The sequence below is a fragment of the Phoxinus phoxinus genome (assembly GCF_949152265.1).
Source record: "Phoxinus phoxinus genome assembly, chromosome: 3".
In the NCBI taxonomy this organism is placed as follows: domain Eukaryota; kingdom Metazoa; phylum Chordata; class Actinopteri; order Cypriniformes; family Leuciscidae; genus Phoxinus; species Phoxinus phoxinus.
In genome coordinates, this window is record NC_136878.1 from 39,126,641 (window position 1) to 39,144,382 (window position 17,742).

General features: G+C 41.6%; 1 protein-coding gene across 2 annotated transcripts; it reads right to left on the reverse strand.

The window, feature by feature from the left end:
• Positions 1–421: 421 nt before the first annotated feature.
• On the reverse strand, positions 422–16,317 carry LOC306995054 (uncharacterized protein). Of its 2 annotated transcripts, XM_079606271.1 has the most exons (9): positions 15,972–16,317; positions 14,356–14,637; positions 9,722–10,000; positions 7,487–9,269; positions 7,278–7,334; positions 5,640–5,853; positions 4,413–4,546; positions 2,350–2,421; positions 422–2,265 (listed from the first exon to the last, which is right to left on the reverse strand). In XM_079606271.1, exons 2-9 carry the CDS (start codon positions 14,624–14,626, stop codon positions 1,995–1,997), a joined length of 3,081 nt encoding a protein of 1,026 aa, XP_079462397.1. In that variant the 5' UTR covers positions 14,627–14,637; positions 15,972–16,317; the 3' UTR covers positions 422–1,994. The 2 variants fall into 2 exon arrangements, with proteins under 2 accessions (XP_079462397.1, XP_079462398.1); XM_079606272.1 differs by lacking the exon at positions 7,278–7,334.
• Between the last annotated feature and the right edge of the window lie 1,425 nt (positions 16,318–17,742).

Genomic DNA, 17,742 nt, shown 5'->3' on the forward strand with positions numbered 1-17,742 from the left:
TTCATAAAATATATATAAAATCACACTGATTGACAGCACTCAAGCAATACTTAGTGTTGGTCTGTTTGTTGGGCTCAAAGAGAAGCACAACAGTAACAGTATCTGTAACACAGGAGGTGTGGTATGGAAATAAAATATCAATACAAATACAAAATATTTCCATTTTGAAAAAAAAATCTAACAGCCAGTACCACTGCATAATTTAGCAAAACACACATCAGCCCTAATATTACTTTTAAGTGGGCCAGTAAGTAAAATACTAAAATTTCAAAGACATAAAAGTCTATAGGTTGATTTAGAAATGTGGTTACATCACAAACTGGCACAGAGATGCTCATCAGGCAAAGGCGCAGATTCTTTGGGGGTGAAGTGCAGATAAGGTCCAAAGCTACATTACAATTGATTGCAAAAGCTTTTCATAAAAAAAAAAAAAAAAAAAAAAACATAATAAAATGAAAATCACTACAAATATGACAACACACCACACCAAAACAAAGTATGTTGCCTTGCTTTCATCCTCAAAAAAATAAGAATAAAGTTGTGGCAGTATATCACACAATGGAATGATAAAACTAAAAATCGGTCCAATCTAGCCAAACCACCACTTTATTAGCTGCATAACATCCAGTATATGTCAGGTCAAAACAATTAAAGATAGGTTTCACCATATGCTTCACTAATGTCAACCTGATATTAAGTCTGCAAATAAGAAGCATATATTCACGACAAACAAGTATTACATTTCACAACTTGGCTCTGGTTTGGATAAGTGTAATCCAAAAGTTTATGACGAATAAAAGCGTTTTCACAGTTAACATTAGAGCAATGGGGTTTTTGTCACAAACCAAAGGCTTGTCTACCCTGTTTTTGAGGTGACAGCATGTTCTCTTGGCTATATAATATATGGGATAAATGAAAATGAGACTCAAATGTTCTCAAAATTAAAATTTCTATGACTATTTCCATGTCGTTCCAAACCTGCATGACTTTCTTCTGTTGTAACACAAAATGTTGAAGAATGCTGCTAATAGGGGTTCAAAATAACATTGGACTCTATTAACTTTCATTTTATGGCCAAAATAAAAACGAATTTTATCTTCTTTTGGCGTTTTCGAAGAAAGAATTCAGTTGAACGGGTTTGGGATAACGTGAAGGGTGAGTAAATGACAGAATTTTCAGTTTTCCTCAGAGAGTCCTTTGAAATCAACGTCAAACAGCTGAAGAACAGGCGGGAAAGTTTATTTAAACGGTCTAGCAGCTAAAGGTGAGAAGGTCGAGGGAAAGCCATGGCTTATTCATGAAAGCCCAGCAAGAACACCAAATGCAGAAACACAAAGTTTAATATTTCTATGGTGAAATACATTAAAACATCTCACAAGATTATAGTTATCACAGCACTGTGCCTGGTAAATAGTTTGTAGTCTTGATTTTTGGCAGAAAATCCCTCAGAATTTTCATCTGGACAGAGAAAGCGGTCCAGATGGACAAAATGTAATATAATTAAATCTAAGCTGCCAAATTCATGGGTCATAACTCATAAGTAGTCTAGGCGGGTGAGCACCTCCTTGTTTCTGAGACCATGAAGGGCATAAACCAAAGGATCATTCCCCTTTGCAAGTAAATGACAGTAAGGAACATGTTGGTTAGCCACATGTCGCAAATGCAAGAGAAACAACTAAGTTGCAGCAGTCACATTGTGAGGAAACGGAAAGTGCTGAAGTGAAGGTTTCCAATAATGTGCTTGTATTTACACACACACACACACACACACACACAAACACACACACTCACTCATTATTCAAATATCTTTTGGGTCAGTGCACTTAATACCTTTGAAGTCTCAACTGTAAATGCTACAAGAAAATGCCCCTCTATTGCTAATCGTTCCGTGTACAACACTGTGTGAGGCTCCCATTATTTCCATGCCCTGGCAATAATATTAAAACCAACATTATTTGGTAACTTATTGGGAATAGATTTGTGAAAATCTGAATTTAAACCTCCAGGCCTTGGCGAGAAAAATAGTCTTCCAGTTCTGTGAGTCTCTCGATTAGCATTACGTCAAGATCGGCGTCATCCTGTCTACCCCTACGGGCCCTTCCTCGCGGCCCCTTCGCACGCAGCGGACCCAGGTTAGTTTTAGCCTTGCGTTTCCGAGGCAGCGTGAAATCTGGGAAGTCTAGGACTCGCTTTCGTTTCTGATGACCAATGCAGATCAGAGAGCCGTTCTTCTCTTTCGGTTCTTCAAATATCGTCTCCAGACTTCTGTGTAAATGAATAGAACGATCAGAAATCGATTTCCAGAGAAACACAAGAGTAAAAATAAATATAAAAATGGCGAGAACAAACCTGTTGGGTATTGGAGACTTGTAATTCTTATTGGTATAAATCTCCTCCAAACTGAATTCCTTTTTCTTCAGCCTTATGGGACACAAACACGGCAATCAGCTGGACATTTGAAACAAATATTTATGATATATAATCAATGTTTTATTAACACTTTGAATTAGTCTTGTAATACTCGAGACCGGTCTTAAGTCTTGGTCTGGTCTCGACTGCATTTGTACTCGGTCTTGTCTCTGTCTCAGACTAAGTTGTTAGTGATTTAATTTGATACAGTGTCTTATTGTCTTATTATTCTAATTGTATTTATGTATTAAATATAAGACATTTCTCAGGCAGATAATGTAGATCTTTTTGATGAATTTGAAGAGTGCTGGTCTGGTCTTGGTATTGACTAATTGACTTGGTCTGGTCTCTCCCTCCCATGGTCATCTCAACTCAAAGTCTTGGTCTCAACACACACTGGTCTTGGTCTCAACCCATCAAAGTTTTGGTCTCATCTTGGGCTGTGTCCGAAATCACCCCCTATACCCTTAAACGAGGCGCTATTTGAAGGGACGTTCATTTGTAGTGGTGTCCAAAACGATAGTGGATGTTATCGAGTGCACTCAATCAATCCCACAATGCACCGCAAATAACGAGTGTATAATCGATGTACCCTTAACGGCTAGAGAATACCCATAATGCACTGTGAATCGCACCACACGCCAAATTAATACCCGAATCTGGCCAGACGATGGTTCTTGCAGCGTAATCATCCATCCATTTTCCAAACAATGCGTCTACAACCTCAAATTATTTTTCATTAATTATTCAATTGTTAAATTAAGGTTTATACATCGTTTCCATGACAGAGTTCAAGAGTAATATTTTCATTACTACTGGAGCTGCCAGGATGCCAAGTTTCAAATAATTATTGAACGGCAAGCACAAACTATGCGGCGCACTCAGTGTCTGAATTTACTCACTCGTTTTCATTCACTCCCTCAAGTGAACTATATTAGTGGACTAATGTAGGGAATAGTGAATGAGGGTTTAGGGAGCGATTTCACAGCCTGGACACAAAATAGTCTTGGTCTCTCAACCCATCAAAGTCTTGGTCTTGTCATGGTCTCAACACACACTGGTCTTGACTTGGTCTCGGTTTAGGTGGTCTTGACTACTATACTACATAGTAGTATAGTAGTCAAGACCACCTAAACCGAGACCAAGTCAAGACCAGTGTGTTATTGTTACCGTCTTGCTGTAAGTAAATGCGGTTGTCAATCCCAAAAACTGACCGTGTGAATGTAGCCTTAATGGCCAAATTAAAAGTATTCATAGTAGTACATAGTAGTTCAAACAGTAACTTACAGTAGCATCTCGAATATACAGTCTGAATGAACGTGCAATGAGAGTCAAGCCCGTATTCTCTTACCAGTAACAATAGTGACAGTGATCAAAGTAATATCAAAGATGGCGACATCCATAAAACTGAAAAACCTGATCACTTTTGATACAACAATAGTCTAATCGGTCTGGGAGTTCAGTCAAATCTGCATTAACCGACAACAGCTTTTATATCTGTGTAAAATAACTTAACTGTGTGTGAACGAAACCATATTAAGGACTGACAAAGTTTCATAAAGACCAATTTTGTGTTTGCTCCTTGTGTTGTGACTTAAATATAAAAGCACTAATAAAAGAGATTTAGGTAGCAACACTGCTGATAAAATGTGGAAAGTTGGATTCATTTTTAAGATTACAGATTTGTTTGTCATTATCACACAAACATGTTCATTGAAGTCTGTTTAAAATTGTATATGCCTTAAAATGTTTTAGTAAAAATATAAGTACGCACATATTGCTACATTATTACTGTTATTTTACTTCTTGCATGCTTTTTGCAAAGACTGCTTGGCCGAAATGAGTTCCTCTGAATAAAATACTAATAATTTTTATTTTATTTTTTATTAAGAGCTATGAAGAAAATAGACGAAATGCTGATAAATATTTAGCCTACATATGGGACGGTTCCATTTAGATTCCACATCATCTTATTCTAAAGACTAAACGAGTTGAATGCTCACCTCTTTGGTTTGGGGAGTCCCATTGGAGTAAGGTTGTTATCTGGTTTGGGAACCGTCTTACGAATACGAATTTGGGAGACCCTTTTGGAGCGTTGACCTGCTTGAGCTTCAGCATTAGTATCGTAGAGTCCCAACTACAAGAGAGATGAATGTCAAGCCTTGAGGAAACAAAACCTAACTCTTTCAGGTCAGCAATGTCTGTATCCAAATATACACTCACGCGCCACTTTATTAGGTACACCTGTTCAACTGCTCGTTAACGCAAATATCTAATCAGCCAATCATATGGCAGCAATTCAATGCATTTAGGCATGTAGACATGGTCAAGACAATCTGCTTAGGTTCAAACTTAAGGTCCTGGCCACATACGGTGCCCTGGCCACATACGGTGCCCTGGCCACATTCCACCCATTAGCCCTTGCCAATCATGGCCTCCTAATAAACCCCATCCACTGAATTGGCTCTATCACTCTCTCTCCTCTCTCCACTATAGCTGGTGTGTGTTGAGCGCACTGTCACCGCTGTACTGTGGCTGCCGTCGCATCATCCAAGTGGATGCCGCACACTGGTGGTGGTTGAGGAGAGATCCCCTGATATGATTGTAAAACAGTACTACATAAGCGCTATATAAATGAAAAAAAAAAAACATGAAAAACAGCATCAGAATTGAGAAGAAAGGTGATTTAAATTACTTTGAATGAGGCACGGTTGTTGGTGCCAGTATTCGATTATTTCAGAAACTGCAGATCTAGTTTCGCATCATGAATGTGCAGCTGGCAAATCTGCGATATGCCATCATGTCAATAGACCCTTTTCACATTTTCAGGTTTCTCAGAAGCGGAAGTCATCTGAGAGGGAGAGACTACATTAAAAATATTTTTCATGTTCCCATTTGGTCAAATAGCAAAAGAAAAACTCTGCAATAGTGTTTTCACAAATTTCAAAAGAGGGGGAAAAAAATAGAGCGAGATTAATAACGGCAGTCAGAAGAGAGAAAGATGTCAATTTGACCGTGATTCCAATAGAGGCTGAATTAGAAACAACCTCACAGCAGCGTGAACTAGTTTTTGTAATTTAAGGGAAAGGTAATATAATACAAGGTAAAAGGGGGTTAAACCAGGTACTAGCAGGGTGTACCTAATAAAGTGGCATGTGAGTGTATTTGCCAACTTGCATTTTTACTTTTCTAAATAATTTGTTCAAATTCTAGAAGAGATAATATAATACCTGTTTGATTTCTCTAGATGCTCCCCGACTATGCAAACCAGGGTATTTGACATTTGCACTGACAATAGCAAAACTAGGCACAGATTCAGTAGCGGATCCATCCAATCGCACCGACTTGGGGCTGATGTTGTGCCATGAGGGGTGATCCAGACTCCTTTCTGGTGTGAGACGAATTTTTGACAGATGGCACACTGATGAAGATGAGATGGCCTTCCTACACACAGTGAAAGAAGCAATAATTTCAGAGAATACCAGGTGAACATCAGTCAACATCTACATGATTAAATTATCAGCTTAGCTGTGGTTTGTAAAATTGATCTGGCTTCATGCTTCAAATATGATAATAGAATTAACTTTTTTTTTTTTTTTTACTATGCAGATTGCTTTATAGACACAATAGTGAAGGTGAAGTGAGTAATTTCTGCACTACTAGCAGCACCGAACCAAATAGAAAAACTAGATTTTCACATTTTCCAAAGAAAACATATTTTCTGTGTAAATCAGAGTTTGTGTCCTAACCAGCCATGACAGCGACAAGCGACATTGCGACTGACATCTCAGGTATCGACTGTGTTCTGGTATCAAGAATTGTTTGAGAGTTTAAATATCATTTTACTTGACTTTAACAGTCATAAAAGATCATTAATTTATTTACCTCAGATCTCAAAGCTGAGGTACAGTTTTTCTCAAAACAAAAAAAATATATAGGCAACCATATCGTTATCGGCCCGATATATTAAAGCCAATAAATAATGGATTATGATGTTTTAGATTGCTTGAAATATGATTGAAATCAGTTTAAAAAGGAAAATACAGTTAAGTGCAACGCAAGTTATATATATCCAATATATCGGTTATCGGCTTTCAAATGTAAATAATTATCGGGCCCAGCTAATTTTTCCATATGGTATATATCCTAATTTCATGACAAAGATTGTATCAGTAACTGAATATGTATTTACAATAGTGAAATTATTTTATTATTAATTTGATTATCTAGTTATCTGAGTGTGAGACAAGAGTGCGCAGAGAGAAAGAGAGATATAACTGATTTAGAGAGAGAGAGAGAGAGAGAGAGAGAGAGAGAGAGAGAGAGAGAGAGAGAGAGAGAGAGAGAGAGAGAGAGAGAGAGAGAGAGAGAGAGAGAGAGAGAGAGAGAGAGAGAGAGAGAGAGAGAGAGAGAGAGAGAGAGAGAGATCGCATTGCATCTGGTTAGGACACAGATTTCTGGCTGGATGCCAGGGTGTTGCTATGCAGTTGCTAGGATGTTGTGGGTGGTTGCTTACTAGTCAACCCCAAAAGATCTTCTTTCTATTTCTTTGTCTGTACATTTGGCCCGGTCTTAACTCCTATGTTTTGTTTTTCCCCCTACCTGCTTCAAGGGTTGCTGGGTGAAAATTGTGCATTCAATCATTTAGAAAAGTAGCAAGAAAGTACAAGACAGAAACATAATAAAGATGCCGGGCCACTGTAGACTTCTACAAGTTTGGAAACCTTTTCTGCTATTCGTGTTGCTAGTTGTGCTGAAATTATGCACTTCTCCTTTAACCTGAACCATAACTGGCAAGCAAAGACTGATTAAAATATTTCAATGATTAGGACAGCTAAATGGCAAGAGATGCAGGGGGATATGCCCACCGTGCTGAAGCTCTTTTCCTGCTGGGTGTAGCTTCTTGACTGGATCGTCTTGTATAGCTATCAACAACAAAAAAATGTAGATCAAAACGGGTAGAATTGTAAGTGCAAGCAGCATGCAGGTCAAAAACTGACAATCATTTCTGATTATGTAAATCAAACTTTCTTGCCATCAAAACATGCAAAAAAAACTTTTAATAGTTTTAACTTACTGATGATCGTTGTCTACGCCTGGTGGGCCTGTGAAGTCAACCAAAGGTCGAAAAGGATGAAATTTGCACCGGCCCAAAATCCGACTCACAACCGCATGGATGCTAGGACGTGACAACTGCATAAGAGGAAAGTTGAGCCTTCTGTGTCGAAACCACAGTCTGAAGGATGATGGAGAAGATAAAGCCAGGATGGTACTAACACCTGCCCCAGAGAAACTCCCCTTGCTTAAAGTAGACAAAGGCGGAGTAGTAGGCTGAAAAAGTTGAGATAAGCCAGGACAACATGCAGAGTCTTTATCCAGGTTGATCGGTAAAGCATTTGAAGGACAAGCTGGTGTACCAGTCAACCAAGGAGAGACAGGAGGTATCGAGTCCTCAAGTATCGGCTGCCAATTGTTGGATATCTCTCCTCCCTGCTCGAGAAAGGACAAAGAACGGGTTTCTCCAACTTTAAGAGAGGGAAATCCAGGAAGGTCATGTTTCTTTCCACCACAGAGTTTGAGCTTAGATCCAGTTCTGCTGTAACCAGTCCATCTGTCCAAGTCGTTTGAGGAACAGCTGCTGGATACCAAGCGGTGGGCAGTGTTCGAGAGCTGATCCAACAGTTTGTTAGTGTCACTGTCTAGTAATGGTTTGGAGGACCCATTTCTTGGGCCCGAGAGATGGGAACTGGAGTGTGCTTGATGAAATTTCAAAAGCGAACCTAGTGACTTTGGGTCACCTACATCTTTTACCAATTGGTTTTGTAAAGCAAGTTTACAGTATGGCAGGATTGATGACCCTTGAAAAGAGATATTTAAAGGGCTGTCCTTTGAGTATGATAACTGACAATCAATGCTTTGTTCTTTACTACTAATCTTTGTGCTCTCTACAGAATCTCCAGCATTTGTCCCCGTCAGTCCTTCTACATCCCTTGACGTTGGGATGTGATCCAAGACTGAAGTACTATTACTCAATGAGGTAGTGGTAGAGTGAAAAACACCATTCATTTCAATCTTGTGCAAGATTTCATTTTCTTTCTTGTTAGAAGTCTGAAAGAGAACTGAATCGGCCTTGGGTTTATCAGGGTTGGGTAGTGCGCCAAGCGGCTTACTGGAGAAAGGGAAGGTAATCTGACTAAAGGTCTGCTGCTGACTATTTTCACTCTCGTCATTACTGGGATTTGTCAATGCCGCTGGTTTCCCAGGGGGCTTTGGATTTATTTCTTTTGCAAACGAAAAAAGAAGATCTGTATTTGTGTATGACTTTGCGCCACTAGGAGCTGAAGATTTGAAAAACTGAACGGAAGGCACCCGGGGGTGTTCAGGAACATGTAAACGCTGATTTTTCAAGATGTCTTCCTCCTTCTGACCAGATTTATTATTCCCCACACTATCAGAGGACAGGGCTTCCCGTTTACAAGAAAGTCCTCGGCTGTCATTGTCATCTGAGCAGCTGAGCACAGAATCGACCAATAAGCTTAAGGCGACTCTGTCCTTCTCAGCTTCCAGCTCCATTTCCAGGTCTTCAAAATCTGAAACGGGGGAGTAGTTACCCTGCAAACAATTGTCAGTTTGTCCAGAAGAGCAGGTTTTTAGGTTTCCACATGACGAACTGGAGCCACTGCAATTCCTACCTAGACCCTGACAGCTTAGGTCCTCAGGCTTATGAGCGAGAGTTGACATTGCCCATGAACACACAGTGTCCTTTTTTGATTCAGGCGATCTATAAAGAGACTGTGGCCCAGAAGAGGAGACATTTGGGATGATTCCTTTGTTGTATTTTGGCACTTCTGTGTCTACTCCTGCAAACACACAATAATTCAAGTCAAATCAAGATGTTATTGATATCTTTGCATCGCTTCAAGGTCATAAACATTCTAGAGTACAACATTTTTAAAGTTCATAGAAAAGTTCAGAAAAACTGACCACAATAATGGTGCACTCAGTGGCATATCCAATTTTTGCCCAATACAATGCTCTCCCGTACGAGATGCTAACCCCACCTGACCATGACTAGAAATAGCAAATCATGGCCTGAAGATGTAACAAACGAAATGCTATTGGCCATTTAAAAAGGTACAAACCCTTTAATATGTCCCATCCCAATTTCTTCTTACAACAGAAAATATGTCAACACAGGAAAGAAAACATTCCAGTATTTCCTGGGTTATGTATGAAAAAAACTAAATTATAGCCAAATTATATAATTATTCATTTAAGCATATCAATATGCAAACATAAAAAACCCATTTACCAAAACTGTAATCTGATGAAATTGTATTTGGACAGCAAAAGTCTCTTCCCAGCTGGCCAACTTTACTGTGCAGCTGAGCTAAACTGCATGTATGTGCACTGCTTTGTGAAGACAACTGGTCCATCCTCCTCTCCACTGCCTCGAGACGTTGGGTCAGAGATCCGAAGGTATCAGTCAGCAGACGTTTCATCTCAGTTTGATGGGACACGAGAATTCGTTCCAGAACTCCAAGCTGCTCTCCTGATGGTCCTGCTGGTCGTGGATCCCTGAACTTGCCCTCTGCAAAAGAGATGTTGATCAAAAGCAGTGCTTCATAAAAGCAATATCTTCACTCATAGAAGATACCAAAACATTGTAGTGATTCCTCTGGAACCAAGTCTTTCACATTACACATCTGCAATGTTCCGACTAAAGGCCTTTTTATGCTTCTGCGTCAACTCCACGCCGTAGCTACGGCGTCACTCCTACGGCGTCGTGGCCGTTTTATGGTTCTGCGTCGGGTTGTGTTGCATCGCGGTGCATTTCACCGCCAGAACGCTAGGGGGGTGGGGGTGTGACCAATCACAGCCCTTGTGGTCTGCGTCGCCTCGACACGTAGTTACAATTTTTTGGAGGTGCACGTCGAGCTACGGCGGAGGGGTTCGCGTCGACGCAGAAGGGTCTGCGGGGGTACGCCGTCGATATGACGCAGAAGCATAAAAAGGCCTTAAGACAAGTGTGTGCACACTTCTGAAGTTACTCCTGTACAGCAAAAAAAACAAAAGAAAAATACATTTTGCTAGAAATTTCATGGAAAAAAAAGCTAAACGACTGGGCACCAAACTATGAAGACGTATTCTGTTTTATATTGTATTCTTATTTGTTATATTATTGTAAGTATTTATATTAGTCTAAGTGATATATTTTGTTATAACAGGATTAATATAACAAAAAATAACATAAATCTTGACAAGTTACAAAAAAACGTGTAGCCTCAAGTCCTACTATTCAATAATATTATTCAATTCTGGCATATTACCTAAATATTTAATTTATGCACTAAAATTCAAAAGTTTGGGGTAAGTACATTTTTTTCTTTGATTCAGAACAAATGCATTAAATTGATAAAAAGTGACTATTTTCACTCTCGTCATTACTGGGATTTGTCAATGCCGCTGGTTTCCCAGGGGGCTTTGGATTTATTTCTTTTGCAAACGAAAAAAGAAGATCTGTACTTGTATATGACTTTGCGCCACTAGGAGCTGAAGATTTGAAAAACTGAACGGAAGGTGAAGGAACATGTAAACGCTTATTTTTCAAGATGTCTTCCTCCTTCTGACAAGATTTATTATTCCCCACACTATCAGAGGACATGGCTTCCCCTGTCCATAATGGACATTAAATCAAGGACCGTGACGTCGCCTGGCATGGCGCAGCCAGGGCCCCACCCTGGAGCCAGGCCCGGGGTTGGGGCTCGTATGCGAGCGCCTGGTGGCCGGGCCTCCCCCCACGGGGTCCGGCTGGGCTCAGCCCGAAGGAGCGACGTGGGGCCACCTTCCCGTGGGCTCACCACCTACAGGAGGGACCGTAAGGGGCCGGTGCTGAGAGGATCGGGCAGCAGTCGAAGGCGGGGGCCTCGACAACCCGATCCCTGGACACGGAAAATAGCTCTAGGGACATGGAACGTCACCTCGCTGGCGGGGAAGGAGCCTGAGATTGTGCGTGAGGTTGAGAGGTTCCAACTAGAGATAGTTGGAATCACCTCTAAGCACGGCTTGGGCTCTGGAACCACACTCCTTGAGAGAGGATGGACTCTTCACCACTCTGGAGTTGCCCATGGTGAGAGGCGGCGGGCTGGTGTGGGTTTGTTAATAGCCCCCCAGCTCAGCCGCCATGTGTTAGAGTTTACCCCGGTGAACGAGAGGGTCGTTTCCCTGCGCCTACGGGTCGGGGATAGTTCTCTCACTGTCGTGTGTGCCTACGGGCCAAACGGCAGTGCAGAGTACCCGGCCTTCTTGGAGTCTCTGGGAGGGGTGCTGGAAAGTGCTCCAACTGGGGACTCTGTCGTTCTTCTGGGGGACTTCAACGCCCACGTGGGCAACGACAGTGTTACCTGGAGGGGCGTGATTGGGAGGAACGGCCCCCCTGATCTGAACCCGAGCGGTGTTCAGTTATTGGACTTCTGTGCTAGTTACAGTTTGTCCATAACGAACACCATGTTCAAACATAAGGGTGTCCATCAGTACACGTGGCACCAGGACACCTAGGCCGTAGGTCGATGATCGACTTTGTGGTCGTTTCAGGCCGTATGTTTTTGACACTCGGGTAAAGAGAGGGGCGGAGCTGTCAACTGATCACCACCTGGTGGTGAGTTGGATGCGATGGCAGAGGAGGAAGCTGGACAGACTCGGCAGACCCAAGCGTACTGTAAGGGTCTGCTGGGAACGTTTGGCCGAGTCTCCTGTCAGAGAGATCTTCAACTCCCACCTCCGGCGGAGCTTCGACCGGATCCCGAGGGAGGTTGGAGATATTGAGTCCGAGTGGACCATGTTCTCCAACTCCATTGTCGAAGCGGCCGCCCGGAGCTGTGGCCGTAAGGTCTCCGGTGCCTGTCGAGGCGGCAATCCCCGAACCCGGTGGTGGACACCGGAAGTAAAGGATGCCGTCAAGCTGAAGAAGGAGTCCTATCAGGCCTGGTTGGCTTGTGGGACTCCTGAGGCAGCTGACAGGTACCGGCAGGCCAAGCGAACTGCAGCCCGGGTGGTTGTGGAGGCAAAAACTCGGGCCTGAGAGGAGTTCGGTGAGGCCATGGAAAAGGACTATCGGCTGGCCTCGAAGAGATTCTGGCAAACCGTCCGGCGCCTCAGGAGAGGGAAGCAGTGCTCCACCAACGCTGTTTACAGTGGAGGTGGGCAGCTGTTGACCTCAACTGGGGATGTCGTCGGACGGTGGAAGGAATACTTCGAGGATCTCCTCAATCCCGCCGTCACGTCTTCCATTGAGGAAGCAGAGGCTTAGGGTTCGGGGTTGGACTCGTCCATTACCCAAGCTGAAGTCACCGAGGTAGTCAAGAAACTCCTCGGTGGCAAGGCACCGGGGGTGGATGAGATCCGCCCCGAGTACCTCAAGTCTCTGGATGTTGTGGGGCTGTCTTGGCTGACACGCCTCTGCAGCATCGCGTGGCAGTCGGGGACAGTGCCTCTGGGATGGCAGACCGGGGTGGTGGTCCCTCTTTTTAAGAAGGGGGACCGGAGGGTGTGTTCCAACTACAGGGGGATCACACTTCTCAGCCTCCCTGGGAAAGTCTATGCCAGGGTATTGGAGAGGAGAATACGGCCGATAGTAGAACCTCGGATTCAGGAGGAACAATGCGGTTTTCGTCCAGGCCGTGGAACACTGGACCAGCTCTATACCCTCTACAGGGTGCTGGAGGGTTCATGGGAGTTTGCCCAACCAATCCACATGTGCTTTGTGGATTTGGAGAAGGCATTCGACTGTGTCCCTCGTGGCGGCCTGTGGAGGGTGCTCCAGGAGTATGGGGTCCGGGGTCCTTTGCTAAGGGCTGTTCGGTCCCTGTACGACCGAAGCAGGAGCTTGGTTCGCATTGCCGGCAGTAAGTCAGACTTCTTCCCGGTGCATGTTGGACTCCGGCAGGGCTGCCCTTTGTCGCCGGTTCTGTTCATAATTTTTATGGACAGAATTTCTAGGCGCAGCCAGGGGTCGGAGGGTGTCGGGTTTGGGAACAACACGATTTCATCTCTGCTCTTTGCAGATGATGTTGTCGTGTTGGCCCCTTCAGCATGCACTAGGACGGTTTCCAAATCCGAGGCCATGGTCCTCAGTCGGAAAAAGGTGGCTTGCCTACTTCAGGTTGGTGGAGAGTTCCTGCCTCAAGTGGAGGAGTTTAAGTATCTTGGGGTTTTGTTCACGAGTGAGGGAATGATGGAACGAGAGATTGACAGACGGATCGGTGCAGCTTCTGCAGTAATGTGGTCGATGTACCGGTCTGTCGTGGTGAAGAAAGAGCTGAGCCGCAAGGCGAAGCTCTCGATTTACCGGTCAATCTACGTTCCTACTCTCACCTATCGGATGCCTCCTGGACGCCTTCCCGGGAAGGTGTTCCGGGCGCGTCCCACCGGGAGGAGACCCCGGGGAAGACCTAGGACACGCTGGAGAGACTATGTCTCCCGGCTGGCCTGGGAACGCCTCGGAGTCCCCCCGGAAGAGCTAGAGGAAGTGGCTAGGGAGAGGGAAGTCTGGGCATCTCTGCTTAGACTGCTGCCCCCGCGACCCGGCCCCGGATAAGCGGAAGAAGATGGATGGATGGATGGAGCATATTAGAATGATTTCTAAAGGATCATGTGACACTGAAGACCGGAGTAAAAGCTGAAAATCCAGCTTTGCCATCACAGAAATAAATTAAATTGTAATATTTCACAATTACCCTTTTTACTGTATATTTTAAATCAAATAAACCCAGCCTTGGTGAGCATAAGAGACTTTTTAAACTTTATAGAATTTAAAAACAAAAATGACAGTGTTTCTGCTCGGGTAGCAAATAGAAATAGAATGTCTTCTGTAGAAATAGAATTTGCTCAGTAAAAACTGAACTTAGAGGGAACATTGCAGATTTTACCACATATATTCAACATTACCTTGCGGAGTACACATGTGTATGCAAATCGCACTAGGATTGACTCCAAAGTTACTACTTTTTGGATCAAACGTCATCTGTCTCAAAGCTCCTTCATTCATTCCTTTCTCAAAGTCTGAGGGCTGTGGTCTGTCACCAGATTCACTCTCCTCCCTGCTGGTTTCTCTGCATCCTTTGGCCAGCGAAGACTGAGGAGCACGATGGCACGGACCAGCCGCAGACGCAGGCACCTGCTCGGCCCCTTTCTGCTCAGCCAGAAGATTGGACAACATCTTTCAAGGAACTGATGGGATGAGATGAGGTTAATTTAGTCATTAGACATTAAATTAATTAAATATGGTAGAATTACTATTACTATTGTGTCCATTCTTTGGTCTTACCAATCCTACCATACTTACAGTACCAGTCAAAATTACTGGAAACATTACTGTTTTTGAAAGAAGTAGGCTATCTTATGCTCATCGGGCCTGCATTTATTTGATCAAAAATGCAGGGAAAAAACTCTAATATTGTGAAATATATTAGCCTATTACAATTTATTATAATGGTTTTCTATTTTAATATACTTTGAAATATAGCCTAATTTAATTATGTGATGCAAAGCTGAATTTTCATTTTCATATTAGAATGATTTCTGAAGGATCATGACACTGAAGACTGGAGTAATGGCTGATGAAAATGTAACTTTGCATCACAGAAATAAATTATATTTTAAAAGTATCTTAAAATAGAAAACCATTATTTTAATTGTAATAATATTTCACAATATTACAGATTTTTCTGTATTTTTGATCAAAGAAATGCAGGCTTGATGAGCATAAGAGACTTCTTTCAAAAACATTAAAAATTGGTATTGTTTCCAAACTTTTGACCGTTACTGTACATACCATGGTTTTACTTAATTTCTCAATGTAAGATCTCAAAGAGTTATACTACGTCACAGAATAATAAGCATATTTATATTTTATACCATGATGTTTACATGAAACATGATGATAATAGTTCCATATAGCATACATGGTACCATATACCACTAAACATATAATCCAAACAATATACATGGTACTAGCAGTTTACATTCTTTTAGTGAAACTTTCTAAAATGGTTCCCCTGTGTTATCTTACCTCCAGTTATTTTATGTTGTAAACACGCTTCTACCATGATATAGCCTATTCAGTGGTCAATAAATACAGGAACCTATCAGACACCCCTTACAGCTGTTCTACTGTAGTAATAGCCATTCCTTCGTCAGAAACTATGAATAACCGCACATTCATGATTACTGAACTGTCTACATACATGCACATACATTTCACTTCATACACATTAAAGTGTGTTATTAAACCACCAGCTGAAACAATTTTGTGCGGAATAATTAAATGAAACAGAGATGGTTTCATCCAAAATATCATCACACTAATTAAACACGTTACTAGATCGGTTTTTGCACATAATTCATGACAAATAATTCATAATTACACCCAAACTAGTTTTTATTTATTTGTAGGTGCTATGCATAATGACGTCAGGCTACTCATGGATATCAGGCTTTTAAAGGCCCCCGAAACGAATACAAATGAATCAAGAGCCAGTCAGACATGTTTAACAAAGCAGTACCTGTATTGCGTCCCTTCTCACAAAGGTCAGTCACCGCAAAATCACGTCTCCGGCGGCGAGAGTGTGCTGTTATATCACTAATACTCGCCGATTCATCTCCATGATGCACAGGTCGGATGTGATCTCTTTAAACCAGTAAAAGTCATTTCCGGCGACACTCCAGACTGATGAGCGGATTACCAGTGCAAACTGGCTACCCACTAAACCAGCTTATTATTAAAGTCAATTTAATTAAACTATGTCATACATTTAACGCAGAGAGCTAATATATATATATATAAAAAATACAAAATACCTAATCGTCAGAATATTTGCTATTGACAAACAGTGACGACTTCCGTCACTCGTGCAGCTGTAAAGCGTGTTGCCATTGGCTATTGCCATAGACTGTAAAAGGCTATTGCACGGACTTAGGCTCATATCTATTGGACTATTTTAATGGCAACACTTTCTTTGTTATTTATTTTGTAAAACACATTTTATTACGCCAAATCTGTGTATCATTTTGATTGATACATAATGGTATATATATATATATATATATATATATATATATATATATATATCACTGATTCTTGAGAGTCGGGACAAAACATGTCCCACACAGAAAAGTCTAATTTATAGCAAAAATTAAGAAATTCATCATGATTGGCATACTTACAAAGTTAAATCTAAAGGATTTGTATATACCTATCTGATTTTTAGAATAAACTTTTTATCTTTTTGGGGAAAATTTGAAGGTTTTCTACAGGTCCATGTAGAAGGTCCATGTTATTGCACTTGTCCTCAGCAAGAGGTCACAACATTAACCATCCCAAAAAACTTTAAAAAAGCTCTACAATTGTGAAAACATATATATCAAATACAAAATAAGGGGTATACATATAAAAAACAATGCATGAAGTGAACATCAAACAATATTTTCCATAGAAATCTGCCTATTAAAGTTGTCCTCAGTTTCTGTCAACTCCGTCAGATATTTTCATAAAGCTCTTTAAATCAGGAAATAGCATGGTCAGCTATATCCCTGAGGACCCCTTTTCATCTCCCTGCCTGTGGTGAATGCAGCAATACCACACATGCTCTAGTACGTTTTAATTTTTTTTATATTTTAGACAAACAATGTCAATATTCCTATGGTCACAGCTGCACCATGTCAATACCATCTTTCCGTTAAGATACTTTTTTTAAACCATAGTGGATTGAATTTAAGCATTTTAGTGAGGTTATTGGGACAGCTAGCAACTGAGGAAAAACTACCTAGCTGCAGTGTACAATACATGTTTTGGTGGAAAATACATGCCCTTACGTCAACTCCGTCAGACGTCAACTCCGTCAGGTTCTATGTCTGACGGAGTTGACCTGTACGATGACGGAGTTGACAAATCCACCAATAACCTCTTAATGTGCGAATATAATATTATTTGTGAATATAGTGAAGGGTTAAACTGTTATTTCAGGGTTTTATTTACACATAAATGCACATACATAGCATGCATTACATTATTTAACCATACGCATCTGACTTGTAGAGAATGGGCAGGCAGTGGTCTGCTTATTATTGTGTAACGTGTAACTTTGCCAGCACTTTAATATATATATATTTATATATATAGAGACAGATAGACAAATGAGAAGCCAGTGTAGGGCTGGGCGATATGGCCAAAAAAAATTATCACGGCAGAGGGTAGCCCCTGGTTTCCCTTATTGTTTTTTTTTGTTTTTTATAGTTGGAAACGGTTTAATTTAAAATAGTTGGAAACGGTGTATG

Coding starts and splice junctions, on each gene's coding strand:
- LOC306995054 (XM_079606271.1), bottom strand. CDS start 14,626: ATGTTGTCCAATCTTCTGGCTGAGCAGAAAGGGGCCGAGCAGGTGCCT. Junction 5,854..7,277: donor AGGAAAAGAGCTTCAGCACG/GTGGGCATATCC, acceptor CACTGTGTGTAG/GAAGGCCATCTCATCTTCAT. Junction 2,422..4,412: donor GGACTCCCCAAACCAAAGAG/GTGAGCATTCAA, acceptor GTGTCCCATAAG/GCTGAAGAAAAAGGAATTCA.